The 17719-nt window shown below is 38.1% G+C and overlaps 1 protein-coding gene across 1 annotated transcript in view; it reads left to right on the top strand.

Annotated features, from left to right (window-relative positions):
- dhx29 (DEAH (Asp-Glu-Ala-His) box polypeptide 29) overlaps positions 1-14681 on the top strand; it is a 63663-nt gene extending 48982 nt beyond the window's left edge. The window contains exons 25-27 of the mRNA XM_073064436.1: positions 2088-2219; positions 9511-9607; positions 10497-14681. Coding sequence (XP_072920537.1) covers positions 2088-2219; positions 9511-9607; positions 10497-10552 — 285 coding nt within the window. The 3' untranslated portion in view covers positions 10553-14681. The remainder of the gene's footprint in view (positions 1-2087; positions 2220-9510; positions 9608-10496) is intronic.
- Positions 14682-17719: the final 3038 nt, after the last annotated feature.

The raw sequence follows: 17719 nt of genomic DNA, 5'->3' as shown, positions 1-17719 counted from the left end.
ACTCAAGCTCCACTCTCTCAACTCCTTTTCTCAATTACATTGATTCTGTTCCCTGTATACATACAGGATTTAAATTTCATACTTTTGCTGGCAGTTTGCAACATGCTCTGACTTCCACATGGTCCATCTCAGATTCTTGCATCAATTTTCCGGATTTCTTTGACTGAACAAGATTTCTTTTCCTTCCAGTGCTGGCATGTCATAAATCTTTTAAGTAGTTGATCAAGTCACTTTTTGGTTATTGTAGAACTGACCAATTAATGCTCCCTATCTAAACTATTAAAGGTACTGCTTCCTAAGTGAATTGAATTGCACCTTCAGCTAAGAAATCCCACAGAAGATTGTTTTCTCATTTTTATGAATCTGTACTGTAACTTCTGGCAATATTGTACTTAAATGCTATATCCTTTCTTTTATAAATGCTATGTACAAAATGGAGTCTCATACAATTCTGCATATAAAAATCACTCATAAGCAGAATAACTACATGAAGAGGTTGCTGAAGAGATAGATGCATTAGTAATGATCTTTCAAGAATCACTTGATTCTGGCATGGTTCAGGAGGACTGAAAAATTTCAAATGTCACTGCACTCTTTAAGAAAGGAGGAAGGCAAAAGAAAGGAAGTTACAGGCTCGTTAGCATAACCTCAGTGGTTGGGTAAGTGTTGGGGAGTCTGTTATTAAGGATGAGGTTTCAGGATGCTTGAAGACTAATGATAAAATAAGTCATTCAGCATGGTTTCTGTAAAGGGAAATCTTGCCTGACAAATCTCTTAGAGTTTGAGGAAGTAACAAGCAAGGTGGACAAAGGATGTCATTTACTTGGATTTTCAGAAGGTGTTTGATAAGGTGCCACACATGAGGCTGCTTAAGATAAAATCCTGTTGTGTAAACAGGGAAGATACTGGCATGGATAGAGGAATGGCTGACAGGCAGGGAGCAGTGAGTGGGAATAAAGCAATTTTTTTTCTGGTTGACTGCCAGTGGCTGATGGTGTTCCTCAGGGGTCAGCATTGGAACCACTACTTTTCACATTGTTTGTCAATGATTTGTATAAAGGAATTGATGGCTTTGGGGCAAGGTTTGCAGATGATACGAAGATAGGTGGGGGGGGGGGGTTGAACAAATGCAATAGCAGCAGAACTTGGACAAATTGGAAGAATGGGCAAAAAAGTGACAGATGGAATACAGCATTGGGAAATGTATAATAATACATTTTGGTAAAAGGATTAATAGTGCAGACTGTTATGTAACTGGGAAGAAAATTCAAACATCAGAGGCGCAGAGGAACTTAGGAGTCCTCGTGTAAGACTCCCTGAAGATTAATTTATAGGTTGAGTCTGGTGAAGAAGGCAAATGCAACATAGGCATTCATTTCAAGGGGAATAGAATATAAAAGCAAGGAGATAATGCTAAGGCTTAATAAGACACTGGTCAGGCTGCACTTGGAGTATTGTCATAGTTTTGGGCCCCATATCTCAGAAAGGATGTGTTGTCATTGGAAGTAGTCCAGAGGAAATTCACAGGGATAATTCCGGGAATGAAGGGGTTAACATATACTCGATGGAATTTAGGAGAATGGGGGAGGATTTCATTGAAACCTACCAAATGCTGAAAAGATGAGGTAAGGTAGAGATGGAGAGGATGCTTCCTATGGTAGGGACATCCAGAACGAGAGGGCCTCAAAATTGAGGGGTGACCTTTTAGGACAGAGATGAGGAGGAATTTCTTTTTAGCCAGAGAGTAGCGAATCTGTGGAATGTTCTGCCATAGACAGCTGTGGAGTCCAAGACCATGGGTATATTTAAAGCAAAAATTGATAGTTTCCTGATTGGTCAGGGCATCGAAGGATATGACGAGAAGGCAGGTGTGTGGCGTTCAGTGGGATCTGGGATCAGCCATGATGGAATGGCAGAGCAGACTTAGTGGGGTGAATGGCCAAATTCTGCTCCTATGTCTTATGGTCTTATAATTTTATACAGTAGTCAAATATATGGTCATAGTTGAGGAGCTAGATGTATATTTTTGAGTTTTGTTGACAAATTTGTTTTCCAATGGATCATTCCACTTTTGTTTTCCATCCAAGGTGAAGTACAGCAAGATCTATGTGCGAGAGACAACCCTGATCTCACCTTTTCCAATCTTACTTTTTGGTGGTGAGATTGAGGTCATGCATCGTGAAAGGTTACTTTCAGTTGATGACTGGATACATTTCCAGGTGAGAAATATTTAATTATTTTTCTACATTTTAATTCACCTGTTCATTTACTATTTGTAGTGTCTTATTGCCCTTCTCCGCTGCCTCTACCACACTGCTCCTTATATTTGAACAAACATTTTCTGCGCAATTTGGTCTAGCAGAACCTTGACTATTAAATTTTCTTTCTTATTTTCAAATATCCTTTTTCTTGTCATAGTAATCTCCTCTACCTCTTCATTCATATAGGGATTCCTCCAGTATGCCCTCTTGTACATCCCTGATTTCAATGCTTTAACTTAGTGCAGAGTACCTGTGTGGCCTTTCCCCTCAATAATAAGTATACCACTTTGGATACAGTTGGGGTGGATGAGCTACCAGGGGGAAGCCCAGGACCAGGTCTCTGGCTCTGTGGCTCCGAAGGGAAAGGGGGAAAAGAGAAGTGCAGTAGTGATAGGGGGTTCCATAGTTAGAGGAGTAGAAAACAGATTCTGTGGACATGAAAGACGCGCCTGGATGGTATGTTGCATCCCAGGTGCCAGGATTGGGTCCACAGCATTGTAAAGGGGGAGGGTGAGCAGCCAGCAGTCATGGTACATGTAAGTACCAACAACATGGATAGGAAAAGAGAGGAGGTCCTGAGGAGGGAATATAGGGAGTTAGGCAGAAAGTTGAAAAGCAGGACCTCCAGGGTAGTAATGTCTGGATTGCTGCCTGTGCCACGTGCCAGGAGGGTAAGAAAAGGATGATTTGGCAGATGAATGTGTGATTGAGGAATTGGTGCGGGAAGTAGGATTTCAGATTTCTGGATCATTGGCATGACTTCTGGGGAAGATGTGATCTGTACAAAAAAAATGGGCTACACCCTATGTTTCCTCTAAGCTGTGTGTGTGTGTGCGCGCGCATACGTTTTTCAACCAGCGCACAAAGGAAATTAATGTGCACACAAAAGGTTAGTTACCTCAAATAATGTAGTAATTAATAATTATACTTATTGAAAATAATCTTTTAGCTAAATGTTTCTGTTAACTAGTTAGTCGGTTTTTCAAATACCACAATGCACGTCACTAATTTACATCACCTCACCTTTCCTGTTCTGGTTTGTACAGCTGTATCACAGCAGCAGCTATCTTTGGCGGACAGTGTTCATATCGTAAAGTTTACAAAGATTTGTTTCAAATCCTGTAGATAGCTTACTGAGTTTTTATTGAAAAAAATATTGATTCACTATGTTGAATTCAAAAGAAGCGAAGGGCGTGAAGCGGAAAAGAACTGCAAATTTGTTTAAAGATGAATGGCTTAACAAAATAGTAGAAACAGCTACACCAAAAGCTCATGAGGTCATGAACGTTCAGCTACAAGAAATCTTTATGTATGATTCAGAAACTGGAGTTATCTGTTTGTATTGTTGTGATGCGAAAGTTGCTGGAGAATTTGCTGGTGGAAAGAAGTGGGATGATATTTGGAACTTTGACTTTTTGAAGTGTCATTTGGCAAGTAAATCGCATTTGCGCAGTATACAAAAGCTCAGGCAACAGAACCTGTCATTACCCATTACAGAAATGCTATGTATGTTACGGTTGAGTGCAGATGAGCAAGAGCAAAAACCATCAAACCCAAAGGAGATCAAAGAATAGGTAAATGCCAAAGACAGGAGAGAGAAAAAAAACTGACTTAAGTATGTATGTTATTTTGTTGTTATTCTGTGCAGTTTTATGTCAAATATTTTGTAAACCTACATAATACAGACAAGTGTGAGGTATTGTACTTTGGAAGGACAAACCAAGGTAGAACATACAAGGTAAATGGTAGGACACTGAGGAGTGCAGTAGAACAGAGGAACCTAGGAATAGAGATACAAAATTCCCTAAAAGTGGTGTCGCAGGTAGGTAGGGTAGTAAAGAGAGCTTTTGGTATTTTGGCCTTTATAAATCAAAGTATTGAGTTGGAATGTTATCGTGAGATTCTGTGAGGCATTGGTGAGGCTGAATTTGGAGTATTGTGTGCAGTTTTGGTCACTGAATTATCGGAAGGATATTAATGAGGTTGAAAGAGTGCAGAGAAGGTTTACAAGGATGTTGCCGGGACTTGAGAAACTGAGTTACAGAGAAAGGTTGAATAGGTTAGGACTTCATTCCCTGCAGTGTAGAAGAATGAAGGGAGACTTGATAGAGGTATATAAAATTATGATGGGTATAGATAGTGAATGCAAGCAGGCTTTTTCCACTGAGGCTAGGGGTGAGAAAAACCAGAGGACATGGGTTAAGGGTGAAGGGAACATTGGGGGAGGGGCTTCTTCACACAGAGTGGTAGGAGTGTTGAATGAGCTGCCAGATGAAGTGGTAAATGCGGGCTCACTTTTAACATTTAAGAGAAACTTGAACAGGTACATGGATGAGAGGTGCATGGAGGGATATGGGCCAAGTGCAGGTCAGTGGGGCTAGGCAGAAAAATGGTTCGGCACAGCCAAGAAGGGCCAAAAGGCCTGTTTCTGTGCTGTAATGTTCTATGGTATAAACTGTACCATGTGTGCATTCAGTGCACACATACTTTTGTCACAGGAAAAAAATGTTGCACAACATAAGATTTTTGCGCACACTGACTTCTAAAAGTTAGAGGGAACATTGGTTACACCTGAACCTGAGGGGGCCAATATCCTTGCAGACAGGTTTGCTAGTGCGGTTGGGTAGGGTTTAAACTAATTTGTCAGGGGGATAGTAACCAGAGTGATAGGGTTGCGGATGGGACAGTTGATGTACAAATTAGGTGCAGTGTGTACTGAAGCTGTGAGTAAGTACAGGCAGATAATTGAGCAAAGTTGCACTCAGTGGGATGAATTAAAGTGTAACAGGGGGCCAAAATCAAAAAGAGTAATGATTACAGGATTGAAGGTGTTATATTTGCATGCACATAGTATATGGAATAAGGTAGATGATCTTGTAGCACAGTTAGAGATTGGCAGGTATGATGTGGGCATCTGAGTCGTGGCTGAAAGATCATAGTTGGGAGCTTAACATCCAAGGATACGTATTGTATCAAAAGGACAGTCAGGTAGAGGAGGAGGGATGCTTTTATTGAAGAAGAATGAAATCAAATCCTTGAAAAGAGATGGCATATTATCAGAAGAGTTTTAAAAAATGTTAACGGTATAAAATCTCTGACATGAGTTATATACAGGCCTCCAAACAGCGGCAAGGATGTGGGCTACATATTACAATGGGAAATGTGGCGCGTGGCCAAGTGGTTAAAGCATTCGTCTAGTGATCTGAAGGTCGTTAGTTCGAGCCTTGGCTGAGGCTGCGTGTGTGTCCTTGAGCAAGGCACTTAACCACACATTGCTCTGCGATGACACCGGTGCCAAGTTGTATGGGTCCTAATGCCCTTCCCTTGGACAACATTGGTGGTGTGGAGAGGGGAGACTTGCAGCTTGGGCAACTGCCGGTCTTCCATAAGAAAAATCTTGCCCAGGTTTGCACCCTGAAAACTTCCCAAGGCACAAATCCATGGTCTATCGAGACTAACAGAGGCCTGCACAGAACGGGAAATAGAAAAGACATGTAAAAAGAGCAATGTTGCAATAATCATTAGAGATTTCTAATATGCAGGTAGATTGGGAAAATCCAAGAGAGAGAATTTGTAGAATGTCTACGAGATGGCTTTTTAGAGCCGGTTGTGGTTGAGCAAACTAGCGGAACAGTAATTCTGGATTAGGTTGTTATGTAATGACCCAAATTGGATTCAGAAGATTAAGGTAAAGGAACCCTTAGTAGGCAGTGATCATAATATGATAGAACTTACCCTGCAGTTTGAGTTGGAGAAGAAAAAGTCAGACCCATCTATTACAGTAGAGTTAATGGAATTAGAAAGGCATGAGAAAGGAGCTGGCCGAAGTTGATTCGAAGGGGACACGAGCAGGGATGATGACAGAACAGGAATGTCTGGTGTTTATGGGGGAAATTCAGAAGTGCAGAAGGGATGCATCCTAAAGATGAAGTAGTACTCTAAAGAAAGAATAAGGCAACTGTGGCTGACAAGGGAAGTCAAAGACAGCATAAAAGCAAATGAGAGAGCATATAATATAGCAAAAATTAAGGGAAGGTAGAGTATTAGGAAACTTTAAAAACCAACAAAAGGCGATCAAAGCCATAAAGAGAGGAAAGATGAAATATGAAGGTAAACTAGACAATGATATGAAAACATACAAAAAGTATATTCAGATATACAGTATAAAGAGTAAAAGAGAGACGAGAGTGGATATTGACTGCTAGAAAATGACACTGGAGAAGTAGTACTAGAGCACAAAGAAATGGTGGAGGAACTTCATTAGTATTTTGTGTCATTCTTCACTGTGGAAGGCACTAGCAGAATCCAGAAATGCGAGAGTGTCGGGGCAGAAGTGAGTATTGTTTCTATCACTAAGAAAAGGTGCTTGGGAAGCTGAAAAGTCACCTGGTCCAGATGGACGACACCCCAGGGTTCTGAAAGAGATTGTGGAGGCATTAGTAATCTTTCAAGAATCACTCAGTTCTGGAGGACTGGAAAATTACAAGTGTCACTCCACTCTTCAAGAAGGGAGAGAAGCAGAAGAAAGGAAACTATAGGCCAGTTAGCCTGACCTCAATGGTTGGAGGATATTGGGGTCTATTACTAAGGATGAAGTTTCAGGGAACTTGGAAGCACATAAATAAAATGGACCATAGTCATCATGGTTTCCTTAAGGGGAAATCTTGCCTGACAAATCTGTTGAAATTCTTTGAGGAGATGACAGGATGATGATATGCGGATGATATGAAGATAGGTGGAGGTGCAGGCAGTGTGGAGGAAGCAGGGTGTGTGCAGAAGGATTTGGACAGATTGGGGGAATAGGCAAAGAAGTGGCAGATGGAATATAATGTAGGGAAGTGCATGGTTATGCACTTGGCATAAGGAATAAAGACTAACTGGGGACAAAATTCAAAAGTCAGAGGGACTTGTGATATCCTAAAGGTTAACTTGCAGGTTGAGTGAGTGGTAAGGAAGGCAAATACAATGTAAACATTCATTTCGAGAGGACTGGAATATAACAGCAAGGATGTAATGCTGAGGTTTTGTGTGGCATTGGTCAGGCCATACTTGGAGTATTGTGAACAGTTTTATGCCCCTTATCTAAGAAAAGATGTGCTGGCATTGGAGAGGGTACAGAGGAGGTTCACGAGAATGAACTCAGGAATGAAAAGATTAACATACGAGCAGCATTTGTTAGCTCTGGGCCTGTACTTGTTGGGAGTTTGAGCAAATGAGAGTGGATCTCATTATGACCTAGCAAATATTTGTATAAAATGATGTGGAGATGATTTTCCTACCGTGGGGGAGTCTAGGGCCGGGGACACACCCTCAGAATAGAGAAATGAGATGAGGAAACATTTCTTTAGCCAGAGGGTGGTGAATCTGTGGAATTCATTGCCACAAATGGATAAGCAGGCTAAGCCATTGGGTATATTTAAGGCAGAGGTTGATAGGTTGTTCATTAATCAGGGCATCAAAGCATATGGTGTGAAGATCAGAGAATGTGGTTCAGAGGGATAGTAAATCAGCCGTGATGGAATGTCAGAGCAGACTAGATGGGCTGAATGGCCCGACTCTGCTCCTATGTCTTATAGTCTTATTATTTAAATGCTGAGATAATGAAAGATTTTGGTATTTGAAGGGATCTAGGCATCCTTGCACATGAATCTTGATGGCTGTGCCCATATTGGCCAATACTCTGGAATTTTCTCCATAATAATTCTATTCCCACCACCTTGCTAACTTAGATTTTTAAAGAGAGGATTTTGCACATATACAGTGTCTTGTATAAATATTCAATCCCCAACTCTTTTTCAGATAAATGTGTATTACAATCAGGGATTTTTGAACAGTTGAACTGAGAGAATTTTTATTTGTGAATCATGTGCTCCTTTTTCACAGATGAGCTCCAAAAACAGGGAAGATTGTAAAACATGAAAAACTAAAAATTCGAAAACTGAAATGTCAGCAGTTCAAAAGTATTCATCCCCCTTTGCTTAGTACTTAGTTGAACTACTTCAGAGCTGTTACAGCCAGTAGTCTTTTTTGATAGTCTCAGTTAGCTTTGCACAATGTGTTGGAGTAAGATTTGCTTATTCCTCCTTGCAAAATTGCCCAAGCTATGCCAGCTTAGCTGGTGAGTGGCAGTGGTCAGCAATCTTGAAGTCTTACCAGAAATATTTGATTGGGTTAATTTCAAGACTTTGGGTCACAGAAGGACATCTATTTTCTTCGTTTGAAGTCACTCCATTGTTGTTCTAGCAGTGTATTTTGGGTGGTTGTACTGTTGAAAGATGAATTCCCTCAGCAGTTTAATCTTTCTGGCCAAGGATTGACAGTTTCAGGAGCAGTCCCTGTTGCTGAAAAGCATTGCCATAGCATGATGCTACCTCCACCTTACTTTACAGTAGGGGTGGTGCTACCTGGCTGATGTGCAGTATTAGATTTAAACCACACATACCGCTTACTGCTGAGGCCAAAATGTTCCACATTAGTCACATCCATCCACAAGATCTTCCACATCTTTACAGCACCTTCTAAGTGGTGCTCTGCAAAGTGTATACAGACAGGAATATGGTTTTTTTAAAGCCAGGACTTTTTCCTTGCCACTCTGCCACTGAATACGTTTGGAGAGGTGGCTTGACCTAGGCAGTGTGGCTGTGGTTTTGTATTTTTTCCATTTTTACTTGATGGACTGCACTGGGCTCTGAAGTATGTTCAGTCCTTTGAGATTTGTGCTTCTCTTTTCTATTATTATTTCCCTGACTTGCCTTGAATGCTCTTGTCTGCATTTTGGTTTGGTCTGTTGGAAATCTACCATACTGTTCAACCTTAACAGAGAGAAGTGGGTATTTATTCTTATAAATTCATTGAAAACAGGTGATCCTCCACTTTTCTATATCAACAAATTGGGTGAGTTTGTAAGGTAATCTACAGTCTTGCACTTGAAAGTTAGCATAGTAATTGCAAAGGGGGGTGAATATTTTTTCAGACTCAATTTTGGTTTTTAATTTTTAGTAAATTGTTGACATGTTTTAGAATATCTCTTTAGATTTGACATGATGCACAAAGTTTTGTAGATTAGCTCAAAAGTTCTACTTCAATTTATTTTAAATTTAGAAAATGTGGATAAAATGTGAAAATATTTTTGAAGGCTGAATGCTTTTTCAAGGCACTATTAGGATCAGGGACAAGATTCAAATCCTAATAAAGATGTGTATTTTAAACTGAAATTGCAAGGTTTACATGTTAATGAATTATTTTTCAGGCTCCCGTGAGGACAGGGATCATTTTTAAAGAGCTGCGAGCCTTAATTGAATCAGTGCTGCTGAAGAAACTTGAAGATCCTAAAATGTCAATTGAAAGTAATTGCACTCTCCTTATTCTATGCTGTATCCAATTATTATCATGTTTTTGAATATTTAATAGATGCCATGGGTAATTTGTGTATTTATTGAAACAATTTCTGCAAAGTTCTCCCTCTCCCTCTCCCTCCTCCCTCCTCCCTCCTCCCTCCTCCCTCCTCCCTCCTCCCTCCTCCCTCCTCCCTCCTCCCTCCCCCCCCCCCCAGAAACTTTAAGGTTAGAATATCATCTGCAGCTTGTTGCTAGTGCTGCATGAAAGTTGCCAACGCAGTATTGATTGACTAAATCCATTTGGATATAACTTTAGCAATTTTCTTTGGAATTTTCTGATCATCCCCAGTGAGTGTGAACTCTTTTGCCTACACGTACACCAATTTCACCTCCTGGATGTGAATACCCATTTTGTAAGGGAGAAACATGTAGGGAAAAAGAGTAGGGCTATATATTTCATCAAAGGCAATAATTACATGACTTCATATAAAGTATCAATGCTTTCAAAGTTGTATACAACAGTAATATAAGTTAATAGTTCTCGCAACAGATCATTTGTAAAGCTCAATATAATCTATTATTGTAGTCATGAGGGTAGCCTTGGTAATTTATAGGAAAATTATTCAAATGAATATTGAAATATGAAGACATTTATAAAAAATATATATACATATAGCTCCTTTTCATTATACCGAATTATCTCAAAAGCATTTTAAAGCCAATTAAGAACATCTGAAGTATTATCTCCGTTTTAATGTCAGAAACATTCCAGCCAATATCTGTACACAGACTCACTGTTTGGGGAAATATAAATGTGTATTTTTTATAATTATGTATATTGATGGGCAAATAACTAAAAAGAATTAACTTGTGATGGTATTGCTCTTTTTCTTTTCAGATGATGAGATAATACAATTAATTGTGAAACTGATCAAGACTGAATACAGCGATTGAAGTAAAATATTGTTTCCTAATGCCTTGATATATTTATGTAAATATAATAATTTTACCTTCCTTGAAACCTGTTTAAATGATAAAGTGAACAGTGCAGTTTTTTTGCTATTTTATAACATGTCCGATTGTCAATAAATGTTCCAATAATGATTCTTGTGGTCTTCTAGTTATCTTAATTATCACTGCTGTCCAAAGTCTGTAGGTTTCAATCTAATTATTAAGAATATCTCAAATCACAATGTCTGTTTATTTTCCTGCTGTCAAGATAAAATCTTTGGTCAAATGTAGCATAGCCATAAAGTGCTTCAAGCAAATTTTGTTATGCTCTTGTATTTCTTGCAGCATAACTCCTTCCAGATTGTCAGAAGAAATTGTTAACTCATAAGCAGTATTCACATTGAAGAGTGTTGATTAGATTTGTTATAAATTATTGTGAAAGTGAGCTGAACACTGGCTGAGATTTCTAGTGCACTTTTTTGTTTCCAGGGAGTCTAGAATGAAGCTAGCTCTCCTAATGGAATAAAAATCCCTTTCATCTGTAATGACTTACTCACTAAGCACAACTGCTTCCAGTGCAATGCCAGTAATTGTTGAAGCTGAAGCAAATTTGTATGTGTGTCCGAGAATGAGATCCGAAGGAGACTGGGATTTATCTTCCATATAGCCTTAACAGAGCAAATGCCATGTGGTTCATTAATTTTCTCTTTCAATGTTGGAATTTAAATACGTGTTCACATTGACTTTATGCAAATTAATGTGTACAGAAGGTGAATGAATTTTGCTGATTAGAAAGAAATTTAAGTTCTATATATAAAAAAATATTCCCCAGGAAAGTTTCTGCATAACCAACTCCAAAAGAGCAGATGAGAAGGAAGCCATATTAAAGCAATCAAAGTAACTGAAATCTAACAAAGTTTTCTCAAAGCACAATAAGCAGGATAAAGGTCTGTGGAAAATATTACTCACTTATTTTTCATCTTTTTTGGCGGGCTTCAACTGAAGTAGCATAGGAAATGTACTTAAATTGTGAGGATTAAATACTAATGCATATACTGACAAGGTGCTGAAGAAAATGAACATTTATGGGATGAAAATTTGGCAGGCACTGATGAAGATTTTCAAAACTGGAAATAGACCTACTAAAAAGGTTCAGCAAAACTTAATAAGCATTTGGTCAGCTATAATAGTGAAATCTAATGTGGAAGAATATTTGTACAAGTAGGAAACAACTATTAGGACCTGACACCAAGTTTGGTTGTTTTATGAGCCTATCCAGAAACAGATGTCCTAAAACAGGTTGTTTAAATTGAAACACTCAAAGTTCTGCATAATATAGAAACATAGAAAACCTACAGCACACTACAGGCTCTTTGTCCCACAAAGCTATGTCAATCATGTCCTTACCTTAGAAATTACCTAGGATTACCCATAGCCCTCTATCTTTCTAAGCTCCATGTACCTGTCCAGGAGTCTCCTAAAAGACCCTATCGTTTCCGCGTCCACCACTTCGTCGGCAGCCCATACCACGCACTCACCACTGCATTTTTTTTAAAAAAACAACTTACCCCTGACATCTCCTCTATACCTACTTCCAAGCACCTTAAAACTGTGCCCTCTCATGCTAGCCATTTCAGCCCTGGGAAAATGCTCTTTAGTAAAACCCAGATTAATCCAGGATATAATACAGGACTGAATATGAAACTCTTAAAATGATTAAGAGACAATACTTAACTGAAGTACAGAATTTAAGCCACAAACTCCAACTAGATATGTGCAGTCATGAAGTGCAAGTCTGAGGAATAGGTTTTTCAGCTGAGTTCTCTCTGAAAGCTCTAACACCTTTGTGATTGTAATAAATCATCTATAACTCAGTTAAATCCCACAGTCTGATGGATGTGATTATGTTGAAGTATTACATTTAAATGGCAAGGTTTTAAAAATGGTTTCTGCATTTCACACCTGAGGATGTCATAGAGGACTGGAGTTAAATCTAAATGAACCAGCCTGGGGAATAAATATTGTTCTCAATGGCAACTCCAATATCGTTTCTGAGAACACATCAAGCACGGAAGATGTTTCAGAGTTGATTATCTATGTATTTTTGTTTGGAGTTTCAAAGTGGAGCACACTGACAGACTGGTGTGCCAGTGATGGATAGGGGGATGGAGACAACTATTATTTGTTGAAACTTCCTTCTATTTATGGTGAATGTGAAAACTGTTGACATGGTTAATCTGTTAATTTGGATTTCACGACTGTTTGAATCTGTATGATTTACAGAAGTTTTACTCCAAAGTTTATGGATCTGAGGCAAATGTTCTTCTAGGGAAGTTGTAGTTTGGACGAGTTGCCGGAGTACACTTTGTAGATGATATAAACTATAATTATGGTGTACTGGTGATGAATGGTAGAAACATTTAAAGTGATGGTCATTGGGGACATTTCTGAATTTAGTGACAATTTGAATCAAAAAGATTTATAGAAGTTTTTAACATTTTTGAGGTTAGTAAAAATTAATACTAGGGAATTTTAGATTCACTAAGAATTCAAATTTTAAGAAAAGTTTGGAATGAGTATATACTGAACTATCAGAAAATGGTGAATGGTTCCCAATGCAGCAAATTATGCAACATGATTCTTGCCAAACTTATGCATAGATGCAGTACCTCTGAAACTTGATCTCTCAGTTAAATTATGTTCTGGGTACTAATAATCTGCACACTCATTTCTCCTTTATATTGTCATTCAGGATGTATTTTAATTTATTTTTGTTTTCTATTTAGCAAGGAACCGGCCCAACGACCCACATTGCCCAGCAACCCACCTATTTTAACAGTAGCCTAATCACAGGACGATTTTTTACAATAACCGAATAACCTACTAAATATTATGTCATTGAACTGTAGGAGAAAATCAAAAGAAACTCATACAGTTCACAGGGAGAATGTACAACTTCCTTATGGACAGTGCTGGAATTGAACTAGCAGCTGTGGAATGCCCTGAGCTTGTAATAGCATTGTGCTAACCACTACGCTACCATGTTCTGAAATGATTAGAATTTCCTTGGCAAATTAATAAGAACTTTCAATGAAATTTGGTTGTTACTGTACTCAGTCAAATTTCATTTAGAGTTTCCTTGTTGGAACTCGATGGTGATTGGTTAGAGAAAGATAATTTTAACAGTAGGTGGCAGAATAGCACCATGTTTAGATGGACTGAATTTTAGAATACAGTATATATTACGGTAGCATATTTTTCTTGTATTTGGGGGGAAAATGATTGATATGAAGTAATGTAAATAAGTGAGTTTGAATATTTATTATTGCTTCCCTAACCATTGCACCTTAGTAGTTACAAAAAGTAAATATTTCAACAAAGTTATACAAAATGTTGTCAGCTGGATTGTTTGCAATTTCAGGAACAGATTTTCAAAACTATATACAAATTTTAGTTTTTGTGTATCTACTCTGACTTAAACAGAAGTTTATTTAAAAAGTGTAATCAAAGCTGCATCACTGCTTGGTGAAAACTGTCCTAAAGTGGACAGGAAGGCTCTACAACAGGTAGTCAAAACTGCCCAATGCCTCACCGCCCGGAATCAACATATATACAGCAAGGTGCCAGAAAAGGTGCAGTACAATCATGAAGGATCCCACCCACCCTACTCATGGGCTGTTCCACTCCCATCAGGGAGGAGTCTACTTAGCATCCACGCCAGGACCACCAGACTCAAAACAATTACTTTCATGAAACAGTAAGGCTGAACAACACCTCCACCCACTAACTACTACCTGTACTTTATTTCCTGTCAGTTACTTTATGTACTGCCTAGCATCACTTTATGGACATATAATCAATCTATTTATAAAAGCTATCTTGTGTACTTATATTAATTGTGTTTTTAATTATTGTGTTCTTTTATCTTTCCTGTTTTTTTGAGCTGCATCAGATCTGAAATAACCATCATTTTCCTTTGCACTTGTGTAGACGAAATGACATTAAACAATCTTGAAATATTTTAAATTGTCATTTAATCAAAGTGGACTTGGGTTTCGTGTAATGTTCCAAGGTGTTGTTCTGCCTGTCTCCTGGTCAACATTTCTCTGTTAATTAAAGATCTTAAAGATAATCGTGTTTTATTTCTCATTAACTCTGTGGGTTATGGTGTGTGCACTAATTTATGAATATAAGAAATAGTAGCAGGAGGCAGCCATGCAGCCTTTCCAAGCCTTGTCTGCTGAGTATGGTGTGCAGTTTTGGTCCCCTAATCCGAGGAAAGACATTCTTGCCATAGAGAGAGTACAGAGAAGGTTCACCAGATTGATTCCTGGGATGGCAGGACTTTCATATGAAGAAAGACTGGATCGACTAGGCTTATACTCGCTGGAATTTAGAAGATTGAGGGGGGATCTTATTGAGACTGGACAGGCTAGATGCAGGAAGATTGTTCCCGATGTTGGGGAAGTCCAGAACGAGAGGTCACAGCTTAAGGATAAAGGGGAAGCCTTTTAGGACTGAGATGAGGAAAAACTTCTTCACCCAGAGAGTGGTGAATCTGTGGAATTCTCTGCCACAGGAAACAGTTGAGGCCAGTTCATTGGCTATATTTAAGAGGAAGTTAGATATGGCCCTTGTGGCTAAAGGGATCAAGGGGTATGGAGAGAAAGCAGATACAGGGTTCTGAGTTGGATGATCAGCCTTGATCATACTGAATGGTGGTGCAGGCTTGAAGGGCCGAATGACCTACTCCTGCACCTATTTTCTATGTTCATCAAGGTCATGGCAGATATCAGTGCTTTATTCCAGCCCCTATCCCCATATTCTTTGATTCCATTGATCAGAATCAGGTTTAATATCACTGGCATATGTTGAGAATTTTTTTTTACTTAGTGGCAGCAGTAAATGTAATACATGAAAAATATAGAAAAGTAAGTGACAATAAATTTAAAATAGTGCAAAACGGAGGGAAAAACTTGAGGTAGTATTCAGGGGTTCAACATCCATTCAGAATTTGGATGGCAGAAGGGAAGAAGCAATTTCTGAATTGCTGATGTGTGTCTTCAGGCTTTTGTACTTTTCTCCTGACAGTAATAATGAGAAGAGGGCATGTCCTGAGTGATGGATGCTACCTTTCTGAGGCACTGCTCCCGAAGATGTCTTGGATATTACAGAGGCTAGTACCCATGATGGAGCTGAATAATTTAACAATTTTCTGTAGCTTCTTACAAACCTGTGCTGTGGCCCCCTCAATCCAGATAGTAATGCAACCTATCAGAATGCTCTCCACCATACATCTGTAGAAGTTTGAGAGTTTAAGGTGACAAATCAAATCTGCCCAAACACCTAATGAAATCTAAAAAATCTATTCTGAATGAGCACTATGACAGCCTACAATGAATGAAGAAATTTCTCATCTATATCCACTTACTCGGAAAAAGTACCATGGAGCTGGACATCTTAATCAGAAAAGCAATTTTACTGCATTGAGTCCCTTGAGAATTTTGTTCATCTCTATTCATCCTTTTAAGCTTTAAAAAAATACAACTCCAGTTTTTGTTAGTCTCATGAAACAGACCTGCTTTTAAGTTTATAACAGCCAGCTGCTGTCCTTTAGCCAATTTTCATAAATATTAGGCTGTTTTTACATTTATAAATTAATGCAACAAAAGGAACAATGAATACATTTGCCAAAAAAACTAATTGCACATTATTGAAATAAATTGGACTCCATGCTTTCAATCTATTGAATAATGAGGTCAGAAAATATTTAATTCGAGATTGTCATAATCTGTCAAAAGGCTGAATGTAGGGTGACTCTAGAAATATTTTTTATCTGCATTGCTCTTTTGAGAAGCTGTTTTTAAAAATACTGTTACTGAATGCATGTTTCCAGTGGATATATTACCAAACTCCATGTTTTACTTTTTAACTGAAGCAAAAAATTTGCAAATAAAGCATTCATTTTTATGGCTTTAACTGTGTCCTTTATTATAAGGTCACTCCCACCAAGGGTATGGCACCAAACCCTTCTATTCAAATATGTGTCTATTGATTGCTGATTTTTCCCCCTAATGCTTTGTAACAGTTTATACATTCTGTCACTGGCAACAATCACTGGTTTTCTATTTGTGCTTTATTTTTCATTTCTGTACTTTATTATATTCCGTAAAAGATTTTACCAATCTTCCTTTAAACCTGCTTGTCCTATTATGAATTTATTCTGATTTCTTCAATAAATTACTGCAGCCTTTATTATTTCTTTACATAAAATGCAAACTGGATAAAATATAAAGTTAAGCATAATTGGATATTTATCCTTTTAAGAACTAATGGAAATCCAGAATACAGTGTCTTGAATGCAAGCATTAGTCTTTGGAGGCTAAGTTTTAAAAATTGAATTTTGAGACCCAGTCTGATTTGTTACAAAAATTTAACATGAATTTTTGACTTTATGCTCAATCAATGTTGTGCTTTTGCCTTTATTAGTTGTAGGACAAAGGAAGCTGTGCATTTTACATCCGTCTGTTTGTGGTGAAGTTGAATGAACCATATTAAAGGAAGGTGAAGACCCTAAATGCTACCATCTAAGATAAACAACAGAAATGCATTGCAGGTTGGTCAGCAACAGGCATTTAAATCTCAGTTAATTGTAAACCTCTTCTAAATGCTATGACATTTTGTGAATTTTTTAAATGGTCTAGTTTTATTCAAAACAGCTGCAGACATTTCCATGAATGCCTTATAAATCATATTAAAACAAAAATATCTTATTCTCACAATTAGAAGTAATATGCAATTTAAAAACAAAATAAACTGCACTGCTGTTCTATTCAACTCCAAATTTGAATAAAGCACTTCCTAATAAATGGATGCATTACTATTTCTAAGTTCAGGTGGTGTATTTGCAATAGCTGATTAATGAATAATATCCAACAATGATTGCAAGTCAGATAGGTTATCAGTTTCAAGGAGCAAAGGTCAGCTATTAGCACTCCTGCACCTATTTTCTATGTTTCTATTAACACCCCCTCACCCACCCAAAAAATCAATTGTTGAAAATTAGAATGTTTAACCTATTTGTTAGTAAAATTTACTGAATTTCAGGTACATGGAGATACACACAAAGTTGTTGACATCATTGCAATATAAACTGTCTCAACCCCTTCA

This window comes from Hemitrygon akajei, chromosome 13 (assembly GCF_048418815.1).
Source record: "Hemitrygon akajei chromosome 13, sHemAka1.3, whole genome shotgun sequence".
Classification (NCBI taxonomy): Eukaryota; Metazoa; Chordata; class Chondrichthyes; order Myliobatiformes; family Dasyatidae; genus Hemitrygon; species Hemitrygon akajei.
This window is presented reverse-complemented; position numbering and strand designations above follow the sequence as displayed.